The sequence below is a fragment of the Dendrobium catenatum genome, unplaced genomic scaffold (assembly GCF_001605985.2).
Source record: "Dendrobium catenatum unplaced genomic scaffold, ASM160598v2 fragScaff_scaffold_156, whole genome shotgun sequence".
In the NCBI taxonomy this organism is placed as follows: domain Eukaryota; kingdom Viridiplantae; phylum Streptophyta; class Magnoliopsida; order Asparagales; family Orchidaceae; genus Dendrobium; species Dendrobium catenatum.
The window spans coordinates 1,295,391-1,321,543 of NW_021318618.1; the positions used below are offsets into that span (position 1 = coordinate 1,295,391).

The 26,153-nt window shown below is 39.5% G+C and overlaps 1 protein-coding gene across 5 annotated transcripts in view; it reads right to left on the reverse strand.

Moving 5' to 3' along the window:
* Positions 1 to 26,153, reverse strand: part of LOC110108471 (CTP synthase 1-like) — a 40,998-nt gene that overhangs the window by 6,872 nt on the left and 7,973 nt on the right. Inside the window, exons 3-22 of one of the 5 annotated variants that reach the window (XM_028691706.1) lie at positions 18,457 to 18,543; positions 18,289 to 18,339; positions 18,074 to 18,191; positions 17,858 to 17,935; positions 17,693 to 17,757; positions 17,450 to 17,533; positions 17,197 to 17,247; positions 17,050 to 17,112; positions 16,909 to 16,955; positions 16,756 to 16,825; positions 16,610 to 16,672; positions 8,750 to 8,839; positions 8,620 to 8,658; positions 8,259 to 8,486; positions 8,069 to 8,154; positions 7,920 to 7,968; positions 7,722 to 7,802; positions 7,519 to 7,612; positions 7,090 to 7,295; positions 4,721 to 4,907 (exon numbers count right to left, since the gene is read on the reverse strand). In XM_028691706.1, coding sequence (XP_028547539.1) covers positions 7,204 to 7,295; positions 7,519 to 7,612; positions 7,722 to 7,802; positions 7,920 to 7,968; positions 8,069 to 8,154; positions 8,259 to 8,486; positions 8,620 to 8,658; positions 8,750 to 8,839; positions 16,610 to 16,672; positions 16,756 to 16,825; positions 16,909 to 16,955; positions 17,050 to 17,112; positions 17,197 to 17,247; positions 17,450 to 17,533; positions 17,693 to 17,757; positions 17,858 to 17,935; positions 18,074 to 18,191; positions 18,289 to 18,339; positions 18,457 to 18,543 — 1,536 coding nt within the window. In that variant the 3' untranslated portion in view covers positions 4,721 to 4,907; positions 7,090 to 7,203. Of the gene's footprint in view, positions 1 to 4,319; positions 4,644 to 4,720; positions 4,908 to 7,089; positions 7,296 to 7,518; positions 7,613 to 7,721; positions 7,803 to 7,919; positions 7,969 to 8,068; positions 8,155 to 8,258; positions 8,487 to 8,619; positions 8,659 to 8,749; positions 8,840 to 16,609; positions 16,673 to 16,755; positions 16,826 to 16,908; positions 16,956 to 17,049; positions 17,113 to 17,196; positions 17,248 to 17,449; positions 17,534 to 17,692; positions 17,758 to 17,857; positions 17,936 to 18,073; positions 18,192 to 18,288; positions 18,340 to 18,456; positions 18,544 to 26,153 lie in introns of those variants that run through there. The other 4 variants (XM_028691707.1, XM_020839135.2, XM_028691710.1 and 1 more) reach the window with 4 other exon arrangements.

The following is a 26,153-nucleotide window of genomic DNA, read 5'->3' on the forward strand; positions in this document are numbered from 1 at the left end:
TATATATATATACATATATATATATAACTATTATAACATTATGTATTATTAAATTACTTTAATTTTGGGAGGGTCAATTTAATGAGATTTTAAATATAGGCTATGCTTATGAATGATATTCATGGGGGAGAGGATTAGTGGGTGGTTGAATCTCAATCATTCATTAATCTCTTCGATGAGCACGGTTAATTGTTGTTTTTACCGTCTTTTGCATATGTAGAATGCACGAGCACTTAGTTTAGGCCCTCCTAGATCCTAGGAATTGGTGTGTTTATTTTATTTGTGTATTCCAACATGTTATCATAAGGGTTTGTCCAAAACTTACTTTAAACTCATATAACGTAGCGACACCCTAAGGACAATAATTAAGGATCCGTCTAGCGAACTTAAAAAAATTCTATGAGCTAGGATATATCCCTAATTGATATTAAACTTTCAACATTTAAACTCAGTGACATCTTAAATCTACCAACATTTTCTAGGAATTTTTAGAAGCCTTTAGACCCCTTAATTAATAAACCCTAATTTACCCATTAATTAGGCCTCGATAACTTCAGAAAATTCTAATAAATCCATTTCAACTCAAAAAATTACCCATAATACCTCAAACTCTTCAGATTTTAAACCTTAATCTTAGATAATTAGGGCCTCTTATTTGGACTTCAATTTGAACCTTAATTTAACTTTAACTAAAAAATTACTTTTTTGCCCTTATTAAATAATTAAAAATTTTTAAAAATTCCAAATTTTCTCCCAAACACTTGGGAGCACCTCTTTAAATTATTCCTGACCTTTAGAGATGATTCCAATCAGTTTGGAGTTGATTTGGATTAAAACCCCTAAAATCACCCCTAATTAATAAATTTTCGATAATTTCTTTAATTGCCCGAAACTTCTAAAATTTATATCTTTGCCTAGAAAATTTCAAATCCAGCAAACGCAAAGCCTAAATACTCCTTGTAAACCCTAATATTTAACTAAAATGCTAGAATCCCTAAACCTAACATATTTCAAATAGTAGCCTTTTGGACTCCCTCAGCCTAGCACTTAGGAGGACTCGGGACCTTCCAAAATTGGCTAATGCAACTTAAACTTAAAAAATCACTATCCTAAGCATTAAAACTGGTCAACAAATTAAAATTAACTAAAAGGGACCCTAATTCACTAATATTTAAACTTTAAATAAAGTTTCCTTTTCAGACCTTCAACAAATCTGAATTTTAGGTAACTTAAACTAACTACCCTACATAGAACCCATCCAAAGCCACACAAGTCTATTACACACACATAGATGTGCTAGGGCACCACTTCTAGTTCTAGGATTAGGGTCGGTGCTTTATTTATTTTTCCTGCTTATGTGATGCTTTTGTATGTAGCATGGATGATTGATTGATGTGTTTTGATCCGTTGTGCTGTGGTTGAGCTTTACTTTATTATATTTTCTATACATTGATTATGCTTCAATTTGTGCATTAGATTGCCCATGGGCTAGGACCACTTTTATACTAACTCAGTCTTATGCAGGTGGCCACGCTCTTGCAGCGCTAAAATAAAGAGGGCAGTCATAATTAAAGCTTTATACACTAATTCTATTTTTCTGTAGATGCTCCAGAAATTGCTAAAGCCCCCTTCCTTAAATTAAAAGAGTGTGACTAAGTGTGTTTATTTTTCTGCATATATAAACTGCTTGGGATGTTATAACTGCTTGAGATTTTTGTTAAGATAACAATGCAGGAGTGCGGGTCTAGATTTTTCTTTTTATAATGTAATATACTTTATTATTAATTTAGTTGTGAAAGTCTTTAAAAGTTTGGCATTTCAAACTCTAGATACCTAAAGAGAAAAAGAAAGGCCCCTCTTGGAGAATTTCTTAGTCATTTTGGGTACCCTTTTGGAGGATGAACCATACGGAGCTCGAAGAAGACGATCCAAAGGGAGATGATCTGGAGAAGGAAGATCCACTCGAAGACGAAATGCCCGACTTTTAAAACTTGCGTCGTTCATTATGATTAGAATGCAGATTGTTGTCGGTGGGGCCTGAACACCATTACTTTTCTGCAGATCCTGGGTTGTAATTATACAGCACTTGCTGGGGACTTTACTTTACTATATTTTATGGATTTATATTGATGTGTTTACATTGATTGCGCAGTAGAAATTGCATGCTTTTTCTAGGTTTGTTTTCTTGCATGTGCTTGGCATAATTTTTGCTAGGCTCTCTAGGATAAAATTATTTTTTTACTCGTAACTAATATTCAAAATTTTAAGGTTTAAATAACTTAGAAACTTAACGATCTAGAGAATAGTCAGAATCGTTCGGGGTCGCATGCATATTAAATACATTCTTCTCTCTCCTTCTAATAAGACACCTCCCCGCCTACGGGTAGAGTCCGGATAATATGGCCTATGAGGATGAAGTGTCAGACTTGGGGAGGCTGTCTTTTCTAAAAAATTATTTTTATATAAGCATTTTTTTAATCTCAAGCATACATGATTTGGCCTTTTCAACTAGCATGCATAGCATTAGAAACCAACTTACTTAAAATTTAATTGCATTAGCTCTAGGAGTATTCACCTTACATAAGTACAGGGCCAATTAGGAAACTCTCTAGATGTCGGCCCTACTTCCAAAAAACTAAACTACCTACTCATCTTTCATAATGACTGGATAACATGAATTTTACACGTTTAGGTGGTTAGGGTTTAGGGTATAAGCCCAGGTGCATTAGCTAGGACACGGATGTTAGTGTTGGATAAACACTAAGCCCACTTTAGATATAGGATTTGAGGCTACTACATTGGGTGTCTCGTAGTAGGCCTAAATGGTGGGTAAGTTCCTTTTCTTCAGGGGCTGTGAATCCTGCCTATCCGCATCACATGAATGGCGCCACTTCCATCATTTCCTTCTGTATATTTTGAGTGATTGATTAGTTTTCTTCTCAATGTCTTATTCCCTCCGGATGTCATTGTGAGCCGTGCATGTTGACTTAGCCACTTGAGCCCCTTCTTTCCTTCTAAGTAGGAAATTTCTAATGTCCCTTTTGTGTGCCAATCCCCTTTTATAGGAAGAATAATATTGAATAATTAATCGAGATTTTCTTGGGCCCTAGGCTTGAGATGTAATTAACCACGGGAGCTTGCGCTCGTGGAAAATAGAACTCCATCATCAAATAAATCTCACTCGAGCTGATGTATCAGGTTTGTTAAGTGTGGCAGAGATGAGGATGCTCAGGTGGATGAGTGGCTTTACCCTTAGAGATAGGATAAGAAATGAGCATATACGTGAAAAGGTTGGAGTAGCTCCAGTAGAAGATAAGATTAGAGAAAGTCGCCTTAGATGGTTTGGTCACATAAAACGGCGGCCTTGCGATGACCCGGTTAGGAGAGTAGAGGTATTAGATTTGACTTATGTTAAGAAAGGTAGGGGTAGACCTAAAAAGACTTGGTTAGAAAATATTAGGAATGACCTTTCTTTATTAGATTTAAACGAGAATTTGACTTTTAATAGGACACAATGGAGAAAAAGGATTCATGTATCCGACCCCACGTAGTGGGATAAAGGCTTGATGTTGTTGTTGTTGTTGTTGTTGAGCTGATGTATCAGGTGGGGGAAACCATTGTTTTGATTAGGTCGTATATATTACTACCCATCGGGGTACGCTGGCGAAAGTCGTTATCCCCAATGGTTAGTCGTATGTACGATATAATCTATCCTCTCATTGGCCCATTTGCGAGGAGCACGAGGCCTGCGATCGTCTCTATTCCTCAGGGTGGTGCGGTCGTACACCCTTCGCACTCTGGAGCAGCCGGCGGTGTCATTTCGGAGGTCCAAAAACATATGCTTCTATATATCAATTTGCTCCATTTGACGAGTAAAAAAAAACATTTTTTTGATGTTACATATTAAGGTATGGCCTTTGAGATTGAGTACTTGAGATATGATCTGAGGAGGGGGGAGAGCATTGTGACAATGAATGAGGTTGCTAAGGTTGTAAATGTGGTATAAGCTGCCCATTTTGTCTTTGATGTGATAGGCACTAGTTTGATTTTCAAGAGGTGAGGTGTCATATCATCATGGTATTAGTTATGTAAATTGGCATAAAACTAGAATATTTTTGCATGAAGTTCTATGAAGAACAACGAAATGTCTGGAGCATTGATGGCCAAGACAGGATTTCCCTTGTGAGATTTTTATTATGATATGTTTGTCCAAGAAGTGCAAGTTCATCTGCCAACATTTTAGTCATTGAAGGTATATAGTAACATGCTTGAGAATAGAAAATAATAGATAGATATCACATCAGATCTCTGATACCATGTAAATAAAGAGAAATTTTATTATTGAACATCTTGCATTACAGAGCATAAGGTACAAAGTTAACAGGTAATTGAATCCATCCAACTAGCATTGCTAATATATATGGTTGTTTACATCAACATATTTACTACCATGATCCGATCCCTAAGATCATGCTGAAATTTTATTGCTATAAGTGAACAGTGACCTCCCATATTTGGAGCAATTATTTGAATATTTAAGATATTGCCTAAATAGTTTCCTCCTAAAAACCAGGAACAAGCTCCAACCTTGCAAAAGTCTGAATCCTCGAAGCTACAATTAACTGTACAAATGATGCTGGATGCTAATAACAAAAGTGGCGTTAAGTGGAAACTTATGAGAAAAAGAAAATAGCGCAAATAAGTAATGAATCCAACTCACAAGTTCATTCGACACCTGAAAGCGCCAGCCATCAGAGAATACTGCCCCCCTTCAATAAGCTTTAGAATGTCCGTGTGCGCTACCATAATGATGCCAGTTTCGTGTTAACTTGATGTATCTTTCAGATTAGAATGTCTGGAAGTCTTTAATAAGTCACCCAATACACCACTAGAAGCTGCTATTAATCCTGCCAAATATTAGAAAGAGAAATCTTAGCAAAAGGGAAGAAAAATTTGTGCAAGACTACTTGTAAGGCCTATTATTTACTTAATTTTCAAATGTGAACATCAAAGAAGTGTAATTATCAACATGTGGGCTCTGAAAATTTGCTCCCCGGCCCTCCTTGCTTTCAGGAGAGTTTCAATGAATTAAGTTTTGAGGTAAATTTTTAGAAGGCAGATTGGATTGTGAATAAGACACAACCCAGAGATTTCACCCTCATTTCACGAGGACTTTATAATATGAGTTCTGGTTTCTTATAGGCGCAAGCCCCTATAGTTAATTAGCCCTCCAAATAATGAGAAAGAACTTTCGATTAAGGCTAGTCTTCGATCAGATATGCAATATGTATCTAGCATATAGTAGCATCATGGATTGGATATTTGAAAATCTAATACTTAAAATTCGAAATCTCACAATCTTGCAATTAAAGCGGATGGTGGGGGAATGATGATAAACCCGATCAAGATCCCATGGTTTCATCGATCTGGGCCATCACAATCCCTGGTCTACTTTGTACGTGAGGAAACATAAACGGCGTCGTATGCACAATACTTTCAGCAGGTTTTGAGCCGAATTTCCTGGATTTCAACCAAGATTTGAGCAGGTATGATTTGATGTAATTTTTATCCCTCTTTTTTTTTGTTTTTGCTCTCTGTGGAGGTCAACACAACATTATCATCCTTCATTTTAAATATCCCTTCATTAAATGTCATCAATTTCTATATTATTACATGGGGTATTTACTTAAGTAAATTCTTTTTAGTAATTTCGAGTAATCTTACATTTATTCGTCACTTTTTCCCTAATTCCTACATATTAACTCTAATTATTCACTTTATTGATACTTCTAATATTTATTGTTCATGTTCAAACCACTAATATATATCTACTTACCTAACATATACGCAACTCATATTGGTCTGTTGGTTGAGAATTCTGACTACTAACTAAGAGGTCTTAGGTTTGAGTCTTACGTATGTGATATGTGAGTTTGTCTTAATTGACCTAAATGTCAAAAAAAAAAAAAACTTCCCCAACATATCTTCAATAGATATAATTGTACCTCTAACGTATTCATTTGGCCTTTTATCCTTTCTATTTTTATCACAAATCCATCTCATACTCAAGTTCTTACATTTTTTTTACCAAAAACATGTTTGGTCATTGGTTTAGGCCCAATTTTCATCACCTTTGGTACACAGTCCCCAACAATAACATCTTCACAATGCACCATAATCCCAAAATCTATCACCACAATGGATAATGAACTCCATTAAGACATCTTCCACCCAATGATCCCAAAATCTGTCATGTGGGAGCAGAGAAGGTCGCCAGCGGAAGCAGAGGTGGAATCGGAGTCGGGCCGTGAGAGATCGGGCTCGACGCCATATGCAGGATCGTGGGTCTGGTCGCAAGAGGGCTGTGCGAGCGCAGGAACGGGCCGCATGAGCACGAGGTGCAGGAGCTATGAGTTGGCTACGGGAGTGGGCTGGTGTCGCACGATTTCCGAAGGCGGGAGCTGGGTTGGGATGCAGAGGCGAGGCGATGTGAGAGGAGGATGCAAGCTCGGGGATTGAGAGTGGGATGGAAGTGGACCTACAGGCCTGGGTGGTGTGCGTGATAGCGGGAGCAGAATTGGGAGTGAGTGTGGGGGTGGCATTGAGCTAGTAGCGTGCACTGTAGGCTGGAGCAGGCCGTGTGAGTGTGAAGTGTGATCGAGCATTTAGGACGATTCTTGCATTTGGGTCTTCAATACATAAAAGTCGAAAGAGCTGATGATCTGGTCCAGTGTGACCGAAGGTGACGAGTCACGCTGATTGGGAGCGGACTGAAGTCACGTGAAATGTCAAAGACTAGATTGGAAGCACGTGGTTGCGGCAGAGCGGCAATGGAGGATAGTTTGGAGCGGCTTGTTTATATCGAGGGCAGAATCGGGATGGGGCGTGCGCTGTTACGGAATGATTACGGATTGAATTGTCGGGCAGGGGATTGCGCCATCATAGTGGAAATGAGAGCAGGAGGGAAGCCGGTCGCGCGGAGAAAGGTGAAGGCATCTATATGGTTGCCAACGCTCTTCTTCTTATTCTCTCTATGGAACGACCAAAATTAGACAATAAATCATCTATTCTATCAATAGAGGCATTCACTTGAGCTGCCCAAAGGTCTTCACAGCGTCGATCATCACGATCGTTGTCGACCACCCTTCTTATTCGGCATGGAAGACTTCGTTGACCGCCGATCTTCTTTGGCTTCCATCATTGTTAACAACCCATCTTCTTAGGCAGTTTGTCATTTTTCAAAAGCTCCAAATTCTGATACCAACTGATGTAGCAGATCAGCGGAAGAATTGAATCTGCTAGAATGAACACTCAAAAATAAGAGAACCAACACAAGATTAAAGCTTCAAAGGGATATAATATTCATCATTAATGCCTCATCCACTACAATAGTAAAATATATAAGCAAGCCATAAAAACTTCTAGAAAACATGTGATAAATTAGATAAGCAATTCCTAAGGTATGCTATAACTAGGATGTTCCACATCAAATGCAAGATATCGTGGATGCGTGCCAACCAAGGAAGAGTGCTGAAGGTTGCCCAGGCCTCGACTTGAACTCAGGATGAAACTGTACTCCAACAAAATAAGGATGTACTGGCAGCTCAAGAATCTGAAAAATGGAAAGCAAGCTACTACCAAATCAGAAAACCTTCTCTTCTGAAGTAAATATTGAAAATTTGGATGACCAAACGAGTACTGAGGGAAATGCATACGAATACCTCCATTCTTTCACCTGTCTCATCTCTGCCGACAAACACAAGACCGGCACCCTCAAGTTCCTTGATCATGTCAGGATTTATCTAAAAAATAAAAGAATTTTTTAAAGAATGCTAAAATTTAAATAAACAAAACGAAATGCAGAAAATAAGTATAGAAAACTATAATATCAACAAAAAGAAGAGGAGCCAGGTGCAAACCTCATATCTATGTCGATGTCTCTCATCAATGTAATCAGCTTTGCCATACCTAAGAGAAACAAATTATTATTTCAAGCAGTAAGAAAAGCTATTGTACTATCACGCATTAGATAATAGACAAAGATATCAAGGTACGTGTTGGTCCTCACAACTGAGCAGATATGCAGTCAGAAACCCTAAAATATGTCCTCCTTGATCCAAGTCTCATCGTACCTCCCATATGAGTTCTGGAACACTGAATGTTTAACGCCAAGTTATTCAAGGAGAAGCTTAAAGTGCAACCAAATATAAACAACAAATATCGATTGAAAGAATATCTGATAGAGGATCTAATGCAACCTCTGGCATACAGATAACACAAGGGTTTTTTGTTTCAGGATCAAATTCTGTGCTGTTTGCATCCCGCAGTTTGAGAACAGAACGGGCAAACTCAATAACTGAAATTTGCATGCCCAGGCAAATTCCTAAGAATGGAACATTATTTTCCCGGGCATATTTTGCAGCAAGGATTTTCCCTTGTACACCCACGTCTCCAAACCCTCCGGGAACCAACACACCACCAGCGCCCTGAGATCGGAAACTCTTAAGTTATTAGAAAATTGTGCAAACAGTAAAGAATAAATATGAAGGCAATTGAGAATTAGAAGGATATTATGAAAAGAGAATGAGAAAGAGCCATATAATGAAAAAAAAAAATCACCTTTAATAGATTCCATGCTGATTTATGAACTTCTGGAGACTACAGAAAAGAGAAACACCGCATATATTATTAGCTTTTCCCCCTGATGGATACGAAGTAAGAAAACTACATAGCTAATAAATTAGAAAACCTCCTTTGCAGCAGCATCTTCAAGATCAGAAGCAGTAACCCAGTCAACTACAAGTTTCCTATTTAAGGAAATAGAAGCATGTAGAAGAGCCTGCCCAATAGAAATACAAGACCAATTACTGTCGATTATGCATAACATATAGTATAACATAACATCAAAATATAAAACCTCCAAAGAAATTCACATTGGTTGCTATTTCATTAGTCCTATTTTGTTTTTTGGTTGATGTATTGATGTTTTATATTATAAGGTTCACAATCCGTAAACGGAAGCACTTGAAAGATTTTTCATTTCTTCTCATAAACAGGATTTCAATGAGGGCATACTTGCTGGTGTTTTGGAAGAATGCTGAATTCAAATCAAGATAGTTGGACATTTATTATCACATAAGAATACCATTTCTCTAATTGGATTCCTCAACTTGCTAGTGCTAAGAACTAACCAAATGCCAACCATTCCCCAGATCCCGACAAAATAATGCATTATAACAGCCAAAGAATTATGAAGATCCATGGGTTTGATTGGCTTTGGTCATGCCAATATGGAACCATTATATTACGGTCATGGTCAGAGCTCATATGCTCCCCAATGACATTAAATCCTTAAGATTTGAATCAATAGGATATGCTCGATAGGGCACAAAGCCCTCTATCAACTAAGGTGGATTCAAATTTGTCCCCTTAGACAAACACCCACCCCAGGTCTACAAGGTACCCTTGGACAAAGCAAACAAGAACTGTTGATAATGATCCTTCCGTCAGGTTGGGTCAACTACCTCCTCCAACTAAGTAAGTCAGGGATCATGATAGCCAAGGACGACCGAACCATAGGATATTGATCAAGCTCATCATCACCTCACCCCCCCATCCACTTTGTGTAAAATGATGAAATTTTTTAAATTTTAAATATCAATTTTTCAAAACCCAAACCCATGCTGCTACTATAAGCCAGATGTCATGTATCCATAGGTACGATGTATTCATTTGACAACTAGCCTTAATCAAAAGTTCTCTCTCATGATCGGGAGGGGTAATTAACTATAGGGGCTTGTGCCTATAGAAAACTATAACTCAGATTATAAAGTCCTCACAAAATGATAATGAAATCTCTGGGTAATATTTTATCTACAATTACAATATGCCTTTTGAAAATTTATCCCGGAACCTAATCTGCTAAAACTCCCTTTGAAAGTAAAAAGCTGAGCACGAGGAGGTCGAGGCGGGAATTTTTGGAGCGCACATCAATGTGGCCCAAATTTTAAATTTATGCAATAAAGAGAATATTTCATCATGAAAAATACCCACTATCAAAGATAAGATTGCAAACTTTGTCCTAACGTTTAAAATTATATTATAAAAATCTTGTTATTTTTCAAATAGACTCGACCAAATGTGGAGTTAAGATACAATGAATGAAAATTATCAATTAAAACATCCTCTGAATCTATACTCTCCTTGTTAAACTCATGAATATCATTAGTATTATTGATTTCATTATCATCCTCCTCCACATTTATATAAAAGTTTCTATTAAGTCACTTTTTAGCGACTGGCTTATTAACACTCAAAACATGAACAAGCATAAATTTTAAATCCAGATATCGATGCAAATGCAACTGATTTCCTCATGGCAACCTTACTAAATTTGTACTTTTATTACTCTCAATGGATTGAACTTGATCATTTTGACAAAAATAAAGCACTTACGAATATGATGAAACTTTTTTAGATACATAGAACTTTTAGCATTTTTCAAAATCCAATGCAAGTTAAAAAACACACTAATGGAACCTGGCACTATGATACTTTAATTTTATGCAATAATAAAATCACATGTAAGATATTTAAAATTTTGCTAAGATGAGACTATAATTTTTTACCTTTAAGAAATAGTTAAATTGATGCAATGATGATATAATGAATATAGATCACACAAAAAAAATTAAAATTAAAAACCACCAATTACATAAGAAACTGCTTCCTTCTTATAAATAAGTAAAACTAGAACCAATGGATAATGCAATGATCAATTAATTCAAAGAAACAAAAAATAAAACTTTAACCGTGAAAAATTAACAAAAAATTGAATTTTTACGCTACTATTGAAAACATAGTTATAGCAAATTTGATCCAAAATTAGTACTCTTATAACACAAATAATAAAATAGTTGGGGAAAAACATCAACATTAGAAATCACAAAAAAAAAAAATCCAGGATTCATACTGGTATGAAGAGAAATTGAAAGCTTTCTATCGCATTTGCACCGCACTCAAAGGAATCAAAAATCCAATATTTCACTCACAAGATTGAAATTAGAAAGCTGTCATTTTATTAATAAAAAATTATTTGTACATATCTCAGATTATCTGTTCATAATCAGCAAATTCCAAAAAAAAAAAAATGTTTAAAACTTGATCGGTAAAAGACATATTACCACCTATAGTCTAATAGAAAATGCTTGTAGAAATAGAAGAAAAACCTTGGCTGAAATTTAATTTCAGCAAAATCCAAACAATAATTGAGAAGAACAATGTGGTAAACTAGAAGAAAAGCTTTTTAATTGATGATATGTGAAAGAAAATGAATAAGATACAATGGATCTTCAATTGGAGAGGAAGATCCAACTCTCCTAAATCCCTAGTTGCCGGCTACAATCCAAACCTCCTAGTAAATTCTTTTTTCAGCAAACACATACATGAAAGAAAATTGAACCCAAGGTAAACACTACTTAAAGCATACCCAAAATAATACAATTCTCAAACAGCCCCTTTCATATTAAGTTTTCCTCCTAATTTCCCCCTCATCTCCCTTTTGAAAATGCCCCTGGGCCCTACCCCAAAGGGGCGATATTTACTGCAGGCAGAACTTCACAATACCCTCCTCCCAAAGACCCGCCTTGTCAACAAGGTGAAATGACGGCTCCTTCCTGAATTTCCTCATCATCACAAAAGGTGAAAACTTGAAGATATTAGTCCTTATATTGGTGCCCCAGTGTATATCTCCCCTCACATCTAAAACAAAGCTCATTTGCCCTCTTCTTCTATAACTCCACTTCTATAAGCTTATTGAAGTTTTCCCCAGGTCACCCACCTGCAGTCTTCTCCTTCGGGGTCTCCCTAAGAGTGCCCGGTGTCAGCTCCTTGGATGCCAAAAAAGGTGGTGGTCATCCTGTACAAACTTCTTAAATTATTTCCTCCAGTCCCTCTCTCTAGGTGCCTCTGATCTTCCACTAACTGGCTAGCTCCATAGCTTCTCCCAAATCACGAGGCCTCATCACTCTAATTGTCGTCCGAATCTCTAGTTTGAGCTCTTTCATAAAGTTCCCCTCCAATACAGTCTCTAGAAGCCGGTCCAATCTACTAGCCAAGTGCTCAAACTGCTCATGGTATTCCATCACTGTCCCCTCCTGCGTCAGAGCTAAGAACTGCTCATAGTCCCCTCCTCTACTAGTTCAGAAATGTTCCAAAAAGCAATCTTAAAACTCCCTCCAGATCCGTATGGGTCACCTCGTATCCCTCCACTGGTACCATGCCAACACTTTTCACTCCAAGCACATCTCGGCTACCGTCAATCTCTCATTCGTCAACCTATTGATGGTAAAGTACATTTCCATCTTATAGATCCATCATATACATCATCTCTCTCAAAAATAGGCATCTTTAGTTTCCTCACCCTCGGATCTCCTACATTCCCCATGTTTCCTCCATAGTTTCTCATTACCCAAGGGGGTGGTTCCGCCCAAGTGTCTCAATCATCCCTTCTACACTCGTACCCAAATCTTTCATCAAATTCTCACTTTCTCCTTTCAAATTCAGCACCCCTTAGATCATAATTAGCCCCTCTCGTTTCAAATCCAACCTCTCATCTTTCAAATTCAACACCCCTTTTGATCATAATCAACATTCTCCTTTCAAATCCAGCACCCCTTCAATCATAATTAGCCCTTCCTATTTCAAATTTCACTCATCTCCTCTCAAATTTAGCTCCCTTTCATTCATGCCTGACCTCCTCACACATCTCCGCATACCCTCTACCCGTCTCCTCCCTAAGAATAAGCTCTAGGGGAACAATCTCTTATCCCTTCAGAATCTCCACCACCTGATCTTCCCTTCACCTTATTAGATTAGGGTTTTCCCCACTTCCTTGGTTGTCGGAGGCTTCCCGCACCTCTGACGACACCGTTTTGGGCTGGCCCTCGAGCAACTTCATCACTCATCCAGGATGAAAAATTTTCCATCTATATTCTCATGGATGGATACAATTTGACTGTTGAGATCTGGATATTGAATTTGGAGATTTGAAATTTCAATTTTCAATTGTTCGACCTCCCCTTCTAACACTTCTACCATTCTTCTTTTCATAGGTATATGGATTTAAGCTCTAATAGCAAAAAACAACAACTTTGATGCGAATCTGGCCTCCAAAAAGCAAAAAAAAAAAAGTAAGATCAGAGAGAAAAGGTAATATAAATCAACAAGGATGACTTCTATTTATGCCTAGGAAATTGCTTTGATACCAATTTGATAGAAAATGTTTATAGAAAGAGAAGAAAAATCATGGCTGAAATTTAATTTCAGCAAAATCCAAACAGCAATTGAAAAGAATGATGCGGAAAGCTAGAAGAAAAGCTTTTTAATTGATGATATATGAAAGAAAGCAAACAAGATAAAATGGATCTTCAATTATAGAGGAAGATCCATCTCTCCCAAATCCCTAGACGCCGGCTAGAGCCCAAACCTCCTATGAAATTTGATAGGAAACACTTGAAGATTTCAAGTAAATCCTATCAAGAGAGAAAAAATAGCGAGAAATCTCCACGATTCCAATGGAAAACCAATGAAAATAATAATTTTATTGCAAGAAAACAAACTACGAAAATAACAAGATATAATTGATCCTCTATTCGAGAGGAGGATCGATCTCTCCCAAATCTCTAGACGCTGCTAGAGCCCAAAGAAAACCTATGAGATCTCAAATTTCTTCCAAATTCAGGATGCCCTAACCCTAGGAAAACAAACTATTTAATGCATACAAATCAAAAAAGAAATCCCTAAACAATCCCTACATTCAAATTGCCCTCCTAACTCCCTAACAAATCCTTTCTAAACAGTGCAGGCACGCCCGGGCGTGCGTTCGGTCCTTACGCCTCTATTCACGTAAGCAGATCCCGTCGAATCGGTCTAATGGGTCAGTCTAACAATACTCCCCTCCCAAAGATCCACCTTGTCTGCAAGGTGGAAAGATGACACCCTTCTTCATTCTTTCTTCATCATAAATGGTAAGAACCTAAAGAGTTATGTCCTTACACCAGTGCTCCGGTGTATACCTCTCATCACATCTGAAACAGAGCCCCTTCTCCCTTTTCTCTTGTAATTTTATTTTGTGAGCTTCTTGAAGTTGTCCCCAGGTCTTACTCCTATAGTCTTCTCATTCGAAGTCTCTCTTAAAGTACCCAGTGTCGGCTCCTTGAGTGCCAGAAATGTGGTGGTCCTCCTATTCGGACCTCCTGAGTTGCTGCCTCCCATCTCTCTCTCCAGTGCCCTGATCCTCCATCAATTGAGCTAGCTCTATAGCCTCTCCCAAGTCATGATGCCTCATTACTCTAACCGCTGCCCTGATCTTTGGTGTCAAATTCCTTCATGAAATTTCCCTCCAACACTGTCTCAGGAAGGTAGTCCAATCGGCTAGCAAGGTACTTGAATCTCCCCCAGTACTCCATCACTGAACCATCCTATGTCAAGGCGAAGAACTGTTAGTAGAAATTTCATCTCATGCCAGTTCGAAAACATTCTATCAAATAATCCTTGAACTCTCTCCAACTTCATATGGGTCGTCGCATGTCCCTCTACTAGTACCAAGACAAAGCCTTCCCATGCAAACATAGGCATGATGCCATCAGTCTCTACCTCCTCTGTCAATCCATTGACGATGAAATATCTTTCTACCTTGTAGATCCAGCCATACACATCCTCCCCCATAAAGATTGGCATCTTCAATTTCCTCACCCTCGAATCGCCTCTGTTCCCTCCATAATCTCCCCTTCCCCAAAGGGGTGGTTCCCCCCAAGTGTCTCAATCATCCCTTCTACGCTCATACCCAATCCTTTCATCAAATTCCCATAGTCTCCTTTCAAATTCAGCCCCCCTTGGACCATAATAAGTCCCTTTCCTTTCAATTTCATCCCCCCTTCGGTCATAATCACCCCTTTCCCTTTCGAATTTTGTCCCTCTCCTCTCAAATTTAGTTCCCCTTTGTTCATGCTCCACCTCCTCATGCTTCTCCCTATACCCTCTACCCAGCTCCTCCATAGGAACAGGATCTAGGGGAGACATTCTCTCTTTCCCTTTTGAGTCTCCACCTCCTGGTCTCCTCTTTGCCTCATTGGATTAGAGTTTTCCCCCGCTTCATGGGTTGCCAGAGGCTTCCCTCGCCTCGGGCGACGTTGTTTTAGATTGGCCTTCGAGCAACTTCTTCAACATCTCCCCTAAGGTGGAAAAATTCTCATCCATCTTCTCGTGGAAGGCTGAAATTTGACTTTTAACATCTGAAAGTTGAGTGTGGAGATCTGATATTTCAGTTTTCAATTGTCCGATCTCCCCTTCCAACACTTCTACCTTTCTTCATGCCATGGGAACTTGGATTTAGGCTCTAATAGCAAGAGCCGCAAATTTAACGTGAATTATGGTCTCCAATCAGCAAAAACAACACGATCGGATATGGAAAACAACAAAATTCAGCGAGGAAAACTTCAAATTTAACCCAGAAAATTGTTTTGATACCAATTTAATAGGAAACACTTGAAGATCTCAAATATTTCCTATCAATCTTGGGAAAATAGCGAGAATTCTCCACAAAAATAGCAAGATACAGGTGATCCTCAATTCGAGAGGAGGATCAATCTCTCTTAAATCTCTTGACGTCACTAGAGCCCAAAAGCCTAAACCTAAGATATCTCAAATTTCAGCCAAATTCAAGATGCCCTAACCCTAGGAAAATAAACTATTTAATGCATACAAATCAAAAGGAACCCTAACCAGTCCCTACATTCAAATTTTCCTCCTAACTCCTTCAAAAATCCTTCCTAAATAGCCCACGCACGCCCGAACGTGCGTACAGGAGGCAGAAATGTCCGCCTCTGTTCGCCTAAGCCGGTCCCGTCGAAACTGATGGACCAGTCTAACAAAATTCTAATTTCAGCAAACTCATACATAAAAGAAAATTGAACCCTAAGTAAACATTACTTAAAGCAAACATAAAATAATACAATTCCCAAATAGCCCCCTTCATATTAATTTTCCCTCCTAATTTTCCCCTCATCTCCCTTTTGAAAATGCCCCCCCGCCCCAAAGGAGCAATATTTACTGCAGGTGGAACTTCAGCCTGTTGAATGTAATTGCCGGTCCCATTCGGACCGGTTGGACCGGTCTAGCATAGTCATGTGATACTAAGCAAAGCTCGGTAGCAAAAGTAATGCTGGACATACCAGAAACCACTTGCTATAGAAAGATTCACTACAGGCTACATGGGGAAGCAACTAAAGTCATAACAAAAGAGGCAATAAATCCACTCTAGGCCTCTATAAGCCCATCGCACAGCACACTACAGGAAACGTCTGAGGAGCTTCTTTTCAAAATATCAGCACACAGCTTCTTTTCAAAATATCAGCACACAGCTACAAGAAATGCTTAGGATACAGGTGCCACACATGAATACAACCCCACATCATAAACTTCCCAAAACCCACTATATTAGTCCTACCACTTGTGGTTACATTTAACATAAAATGCCTAACCAATTAAAACAAAGAAATATCAGATCTACTATTTAATGAAGATAAGAGTGTATAATGTCTGCTTCTACCTTATGAACGGAGAGGTAAGAATCAGCAAGACCAGTATATTTTCCAACCATTGCTATTCTCACCTATCAATTTTCAGCAATCATAGGTTAACAATCGAGAGAAGACATGAAACTGCAATCGCTCTGAACTACATTATTTAACCTACTTGAATGTGCAGCTCGTCACAAATTTTAGCCCTGGATACCCATTCTTCCAACACTGGCTCCCCAGCAACACTAAATACAACAAATATAAGTTTAGACATTAATTAGGATTAGCAATAATAACATCATAATAGTAAAAACGTGATCACACAAACCCTTGAAGCTGCAGAGCTTTTAATATGGCTTCATGAGCCTTTTGGTCCTAAGGAAAACAGAGATGGAAAAATTAAGGATGCTTTATACACTGATCTAAATTATGCGGTGTTACAAACAAGTTAGCAGGTGTAATAACTCACCTTCAATAGTAAAGGAATATGCCAGATGTTTGTCACATCATGGATAGTAACAATATTTTCAGCCTAAAAAACGAGTTCATTATGGCATTAGAAATGTCATTCGAACGAAGAAAGGAAAATAGAATATTTGTTTTATAGATGACATACATGAACGTGACAAAATTGTGACAACTTTTCCTTGGTCATTTCATCCAGGGGCTGGCAAGAAAGTTGTTTAAAGTGGAGAGATAAGAGATTAAGGCTTCGTTTGGGACGATTTTTTTATTGCTTCTTAAAACAACTTTTTAGTAAAAAATTAAAATTTATGTACCAGAAAGCTGCTTTAAGAAGCAGTAAGAAAGTCATCCCAAACGAAGCCTAAAACACAAGACTAAGAGACCATAAGAGCAGAGAATGCTACCTTAGTACTTCGACAGGCCAATAAATTTGGCGTCAATCCAAGCCCTCTAAGAATTTTAACACTGTGTTGGGTTGGCTTAGTTTTCTATAATATTAAAGTTAACAAAAAAAGTTAAATAAATGCCAACAAATTGATTAGAATGTTGGCCTCTATTAGCTTTCTTTTCACAAGCTTGGTAATGAAAAATCTCACAAGCTTAAGCATTTACAAATAAGAAGTATTCACAACTTCAAAGCTGTTTACCTGTTCACCAACTACATTCAGAACCGGCACAAGACTAACATGAACAAGGCAGAAATTGCCAGGACCTGGAAACTGAACGGTTAGAGAATTCAATGCATAATTTACCATCAACTGAGGTTCATTTAAAACTGAGCATCGAATGCGGTTGGGCAAGAATCCACACACCTACACGATAAGAGAATTGACCAAGCGCTTCGCAGAATGGCATTGATTCAAAATCCCCTGAATTAGCAATCAATTCACCTTTTAAAAATTAAAGAAACACTCTATCAATATACACACGGAAGTATAATTAACTCTGCAAGCCTAAAGATGCAGAAATATCTCATCTGGTGGATTTAAGTTGGTTGAATAAAGTAATATACTAAAGTGGATACCAACCTATTGTCCCACCAAGTTCAATAACACAAACATCGGCTGGTCCTTCTTTTCCATCCACAGGTATCATAGCTGCTTGTTCAATCCAATCTTGTATCGCATCTACTACTTGTGGCACAGTCTTTAAAAAAAGTTTAGTATTATGTTGTAAGGACAATCATGTAGGGTTCAGGTGGGTCATAAAATGCAAAAGCATGATATCAACATTTAGTATGCACCTGAACTGTTTTTCCTAGGTAATCACCTCTCCTCTCTTTGTCAATAACAGACTAATAGCAGACACAAAAGCAAAAAATGAATGGGAAGTTCTTTAGTTTTAAGAAAAACATGAAATAATATAGCTTTAAGAAAGTTGAGATCATGATTCGAAAATATCAAACGTTTACCTGGATGATCTTTCCAGTTGTTATGTTGTTGTCACGTGTCAGTTTTATATTTAAGAAGCGTTCGTAGTTTCCAAGGTCTAGGTTTACCTATAATGGGACAAAAATGTAACACAAAGATTTCAATTTCACCACAAAAAAAGGCATATGGAGGTATAACCAAAGGTTTATCTTCTATCTCTTATCTATAGAAATTGTAGCAATTCTACTTAGTCGAAGTTTTGCAAATTAACAATATCAAGGCAGAGAGGACAAAAGCACACAGGCACATAACTCTTTGAGGAACATGTTTTAAGATGCTGCTTTCATGTTGGATGCTAAAAGCACATGATAGTATGTATATATATTATTTTTCATAATATATATTATTGTATAAATACCATATTTGATATAGATGGACAAAGCATGTTTGGTTTGAGTTTTGTAAGTACTTATTTTTATTTTTTTTTATTTTTAAAAACAAGTCAAGTTGCTTTTAAAAACACCCAAATAATTTATAAATGTTCTCATTATTTTTAAACATGAACTCCCAACACCCAACGTCGTGTCCAAGCCATTAGCCAAACCTGTGCCTAAGTCGATGGTCTCTTGAAAGAAAACAGACCAACCTAATGGAAAATAAAGCAAAATTTCACCGAAATTCTGCTCTAAACAGCAGTTTTTGCCAAAACAGTAGGAAAATCAGGGAGAAACACTTGAAATTCAATAGTAGAATGAAAAGAAACAACCCGATATAATGAATCTTCAATTCGAGAGGAAGATTCAACTATCCAAATCTCTAGCCAAAGACTAGAGCCCAAAACCAACACCAAGATCCCAAATTCATATTCAAATTCAAGATGAAAACTTAACCCTTACTAGAAGAAGATTATTTAAAGTAAATGAAAAATTCATTAATCCCTAAACAGCCCCTAATTTGAATTTCCCCTCCTAATCCAAGCCTTCATTATTGTGTGGGTCCCACTCATGCTGCCTCCCAAGCTAGGCTCCCCCCCCCCTCTCTGTTTCCGCCTGAACTGATCCAGGGAGGACCAGTTCAGCCGGCCCAAGGGCTGGTCTAACATTACCTCCCTCTTAAAGACTCACCTTGTCCTCTATGATGCACAGACACGGACACGGCGACACGAATACAACACGACACGGACACAGGACACGTTAGTTATTGAAAATATAGGACACGGACACGGGTTGGACACGGTATTATAGTTTTTATATTTAAAAAATAGTGTATAAAACTTAAATAAGTAAAATTTTAAAAATAATTTGAAAATAATAAGTAATTTAACTAGAACTTATGCTTATAATGATTAGTATTAGGATGTCGAGAGTCAGGCGTCGATGTCGTTTATCAGTCACCGAGAGAAGAGATGAAAATACCTTCACTGCAAAAAAGAAATGAAAATGAGAATATTCGATGACTGGGTATTAAGTGCGGACGTTGATTTTGTGTTGTGGATAAAAAATAAGAAATTTAGTTTAGATTCTGTCAATTACAAGAAATTATATTTAAAAAAATTCATTTCAAGCGGTACGCCACGGCTCAAATCTTTTCCACTATCTCGTAGAAGCCGAAGTATCATGGGGCTAATTTCTCATTCCTTCTATTGGCCACAGTCCTCCATCTGTAGGTTCACAGCTTTAAGAACACCATCTCCCCAAATACAAACTGGATGTCTCTCCTATGTGCATCTGCCTGCTTTTTCATGATCTATTGTGCCCTCAACAAGTGTTTCTTCAAGTCCTCCAACACCTTATCCCTTTCTTCCAAATATTATTCTATTGAAGAGACTGGTGTACTCCCTTACCCAAAGTGCACCAAGTGCACCGTCTCTTCTATTCAGTACTTTGAAATGGGTCATCTGAGAAACTTAGTGATACGAGGTATCGTACCAATATTCAGCCCATGCTAACAACTTGGCCCACTTCTGTGGTGTTTCAGAAGCAAAATACCTCAAATAAGTCTTCAAGCTTCTGTTGACCACCTCTATTTGCCCGTCCGTCTAAGAGTGGTAGGTTGTGCTTCTCTTAAGAACTGTATCTTGCAACCTGAACAGCTCCCTCCAAAATTGACTTAGAAACACCTTATGTTGATCAGAAACTATCAACTCTAGAATCCCGTGCAATCTAACCACCTCACTGATGAATGTTGCAGCTATTGTCACTGCATTGTAGGGATGTTGTAAGGGAATGAAATACGCATATTTACTTAGTCTATCAGCCACCACCAAAATAACGGTGAATCCCCCAGATCGTGGTAGGTCATCTATGAAGTCCATTGACACCTCCTCCCATACCCTGTTTGGAAGTGCCAAGGGTTGTAGTAACCCCCCTGGAGCCATAGCCATGTATTTGTTTCTCTAGCACACCTCGGCGCCATCTCCTCCACATACTTATGCATACCTTTCAAATATAATTCAGCTGCCAATCTTCTATATGTATTTTGTACTCCAGAATGGCCTCCAACCCAGTCCAATGGAACTCCTACAGTAGGTGGGGGATATGGATGGAGGTTCGTGGCATCACAAATCTTCCTTGGTACAACATCCTCTCTCCCTGAAGGAAATAGCCTTGATGGTTGCTCCGATCCTTTAACATATCCATCTGAATCTTCTTCAACTCCTCATCATGAACACTTTCTTCCTTGATAGCCCCCCAATCCACCATCAAGGGTACTGAAATAATCATCTCCTAAAGCTCTCCCCCACACCTAGATAAGGCATCCACCACAGTATTCTCCAAACCTGGTCGGTACTGGATCTCAAATCATATCCCAAGAGTTTAGACATCCATCTCTGATGTTCTTCAATTATCATTCTCTTCTCCAACAGATTTTTCAAGCTCCTTTGATCTATCCTGACGATGAAGTGTCGACCCAGCAGGTATGGACACTACTTCTGAATGACTAACACGGTGGCCATCAATTTCAGTTCATATAAAGACTTCAGTCAAGCCCTAGTTGTCAATATATGGCTGAAGTAGGCTATGAGCCTATAATTCTACATCAACACTGCTCCCAACCCATATATGTATGCATCTGTCTTCGCCACAAAAATCTGAATGAAATCTGATAAAGCCAAAACGGGTATTTTAGTCATTTCCTTCTTAAGTTTCTCAAAAGCTTGGGTAGCCACTTCCCCCCCATAAGAAGTTGTTCTTCTTTAACTGCTTTGTCAAAGGCCAAGCTATGTTGATGTGCCCCTTCACAAGCCTTCGGTAGTAACCTGTCAATCCTAGGAAACCCCTTAGCTCCCTCAAGTTCATAGGTAGAGGCAAGTTTTGAATTACTTCGATTTTTGCTTGATCGGCTACCACCCCCTCCTGAGATATCACATGCCCTAAGTACTCCACACTAGTTTGTGTGAAATTCCACTTCTTCAGGTTGGCCCTGAGCTAATGCTCCTATAGAACTCCAAAGACCACCCTTAAATGCTCCAGATGCTCCTTTTCGGTCATGCTATACGCAACTATGTCAAGGACTGGAAAGTAGTAGGGGAGTTTGTAAGCCCAAGTGGCATCACTAAGAACTTGTAGTGCCCCTCGTGCATCCTGAAAGCTATCTTCTGAATACCCTCCTCTTCATCCTAATTTGATGGTGGCCCTGGCCAGACTTCAAGTCCATCTTGGAAAACACCACTGCTCCATACAGCTTATCCAGTAGTTCATCGATCACCGAGATGGGGAACTTATAAGGCATAGTCTCCTTATTCAACGCCCGGTAATCCACACAAAATGTCCGGCTCCCATCCTTCTTCTTGACCAGTAAGACTGAACAAGAGAAATGACTCACACTTGGCCTTATGATCCCCGCCTCCAACATCTCCTTAATCAGCTTCTCAATCTCATCCTTCTGAATTTGGGGGCAGCGATACAGTCGTGCATCAATCGGTGACAGCCTCTCCTTCAAAATGATGACATGCTCCTATTCTCTGGGTGGTGGTAAGCTTTGAGGAGGCTGAAAGATCTCACTGAATTATTGTATGAGGGGTTTTAATGCAAGAGGGATATCTCCCTCTTCCCCCACACTGACCCCCTTCAAGCATTGCAGTTCCATCAAATATCCTCCTCCCACCTCCTGTATGGTCCTGATCATGGATTTGAGAGATACTCCGGCCCTAGACAGCCCTGCATCACCCTGTATTAACATCCTCCTTCCTCCCACCACTAGTTTCATCCTCAATGCTCCTCAATTGACATTAGTATCCCCCAAGGTCTGCGGCCACTTCATTCCCAGGATGATATCAATACTCCCCAATTCCAAGGGAAGAAAATCCTTCCTCATCTGAATCCTATGAATTGTCAGCACTATGGTCCTATAAACTCATCTACCCATCTACACCTTTCCCGTGCCCATCATTACCCCATATCCACTTATATCCACTAATTTCACCCTCAATAGGTCGACAATATGATTGGAAATAAAAATTGTGAGTTTCCCCACTGTCTATCAGCACCTCCACCTCTCTGTTAGCTATTTCTCCCTTCACTTTCATGGTGTGATTCGGGGTGAATCTCACCATAGAGTTTAAAGAGACTTTTGCAACATCCAGATGCATCTTCTCTTCTTCCTCCACCACTAGCTACTCTCACTTCCCTCTTCAGTTTCCTCGTCATCACAGATGGTGAGAACCTGAAGAGTTCGGTCCTTACACCTATGCACTGGCATGTACTTCTCATCACATATAAACAACAATCCCTTAGCCCTCTTCTCATGTATCTCCTTCTCAGTAAGCTTCTTGAAATTACCCCCTCCTCCAGCTTTCTCCCTTGGTACTTCTCTCAAACTCTCTGGTGCAGGCCCCTAGGGAGCTAAGAAGGTGGTGGTTATCATATATGACCCCATCAAGTTGCTCCCCCTTAGTCTCCCTCTCCAAATACTTCTGGTCCTCCACTAACTATGCTAGCTCCGTGGCTTAGAGTTTGGACAGCCATCTCTGATGTTCTTCAATTATCATTCTCTTCTCCAACAGATTTTTCAAGCTCCTTTGATCTATCCTGACGATGAAGTGTCGGCCCAGCAGGTATGGACACTACTTCTGAATGGCTAACACGATGGCCATCAATTTCAGTTCATATAAAGACTTCAGTCAGGCCCTAGTTGTCAATATCTGGCTGAAGTAGGCTATGGGCTTATAATTCTACATCAACACTGCTCCCAACCCATATATGTATGCATCTGTCTTCGCCACAAAAATCTGAATGAAATCTGATAAAGCCAAAATTGGTACTGTAGTCATTTCCTTCTTAAGTTTCTCAAAAGCTTGGGTAGCCACTTCCCCCTCATAAGAAGTTGTTCTTCTTTAACTGCTTTGTCAAAGGCCAAGCTATGTTGATGTGCCCCTTCACAAGCCTTTGGTAGTAACCCGTCAATTCTAGGAAACCCCTTAGCTCCCTCAAGTTCATAGGTAGAGGCCACTTTTGAATTACTTCGATTTTTGCTTTATCGGCTACCACCCCCTCCTGAGATACCACATGCCCCAAGTACTCCACACTAGTTTGTGCGAAATTCCACTTCTTTAGGTTGGCCCTGAGCTAATGCTCCTGTAGAACTCCAAAGACCACCCTTAAATGCTCCAGATGCTCCTTTTCGGTCATGCTATACACAACTATGTCATCAAAAAAATTAAGACAAACCTCCATAGGTATGGCCTGAACACCCTATTTATCAAGGACTGCAAAGTAGTAGGGGAGTTCGTAAGCCCAAGTGGCATCACTAAGAACTCGTAGTGCCCCTCGTGTATTCTGAAAGCTATCTTCTGAATACCCTCCTCCATCCTAATTTGATGGTGGCCAGACTTCAAGTCCATCTTGGAAAACATCACTGCTCCATACAGCTCATCCAGTAGTTCATCGATCACCGAGATGGGGAACTTATAAGGCATAGTCTCCTTATTCAATGCCCGGTAATCCACACAAAATGTCCGGCTCCCATCCTTCTTCTTGACCACTAAGACTGAACAAGAGAAATGACTCACACTTGGCCTTATGATCCCCGCCTCCAACATCTCCTTGATCAGCTTCTCAAGCTCATCCTTCTAAATTTGGGGGCAGCGATACGGTCGTACATTAATCGGTGACACCCTCTCCTTCAAAATGATGACATGCTCCTATTCTCTGGGTGGTGGTAAGCTTTGAGGAGGCTGAAAGATCTCACTGAATTATTGTATGATGGGTTTTAATGCAAGAGGGATATCTCCCTCTTCCCCCATACTGACCCCCTTCAAGCATTGCAGTTCCATCAAATATCCTCCTCCCACCTCCTGTATGGTCTTGATCATGGATTTGAGAGATACTCCGGCCCCAGACAGCCCTGCATCACGCTGTATTAACATCCTCCTTCCTCCCACCACTCGTTTCATCCTCAATGCTCCTCAATTGACATTAGTATCCCCCAAGGTCTGCTGCCACTTCATCCCCAGGATGATATCAGTACTCCCCAATTCCAAGGGAAGAAAATCCTTCCTCACCTGAATCCCATGAATTGTCAGCACTATGTCCCTACAAACTCATCTACCCATCTCCACCTTTCCCGTGCCCATCATCACCCCATATCCACTTGTATCCACTAATTTCACCCTCAATAGGTCGACAATATGATTGGAAATAAAAATTGTGAGTTTCCCCACTGTCTATCAGCACCGCCACCTCTCTGTTAGCTATTTCTCCTTTCACTTTCATGGTGTGATTCGGGGAATCTCACCACAGAGTTTAAAGAGACTTTTGCAACATCCAGATGCATCTTCTCTTCTTCCTCCACCACTAGCTACTCTCACTTCCCTCTTCAGTTTCCTCGTCATCACAGATGGTGAGAACCTGAAGAGTTCGGTCCTTACACCTATGCACTGGCATGTACTTCTCATCACATATAAACAACAATCCCTTAGCCCTCTTCTCATGTATCTCCTTCTCAGTAAGCTTCTTGAAATTACCCCCTCCTCCAGCTTTCTCCCTTGGTACTTCTCTGAAACTCTCTGGTGCAGGCCCTTAGGGAGATAAGAAGGTGGTGGTTATCATATATGACCCCATCAAGTTGCTCCCCCTTAGTCTCCCTCTCCAAATACTTCTGGTCCTCCACTAACTATGCTAGCTCCGTGGCTTCCCCCAAGTCTCGTGGCCTCATTACCCTAATTGTTGCTCGAATATCCGGTTTAAGCCCCTTCATCAAATTTCCTTCCATAATTATCTCTAAGAATCGATCCAGCATACTATCAAGGTACTTGAACCTGTTACAGTACTGTGGGCTCCGAAAATTCGGCCCCGGCCTCCGCTCGCTCTTCTTATTCGGCGAGGGAGTTTTAACGGACTAAGTTCCGGGGTAAATTTACTAGTTCGAAAATGTTCCAGTAAACAGTCTTTGAACTCCCTTTAGTTCTGAATGCATAGCCTCATATCCCGCCATTAGTACCATGTCAGTTCCTTCCTTTCTAAGCACAGTCATTCAGTTGTCAATTTCTCCTCCTCTGTCAACCCGTTGATTGCAAAATAACGCTCCATCTTATAGATCTAGCCATGCGTCCTCACCCTCAAATATGGGCATCTTCAGCTTCCTCACCTTTGGGTCACCCTCGTTTCCCCTGAATCCTTCATAACCTCCCATTTCTTGAGGTGCTCTCCAATTGTCATGATCTTCCCTCCGACAATCATACCAACCCCTTCATCAAAATTCTCTCTTCTCCTTTCAAAATCAGCACCACAGCGATCGA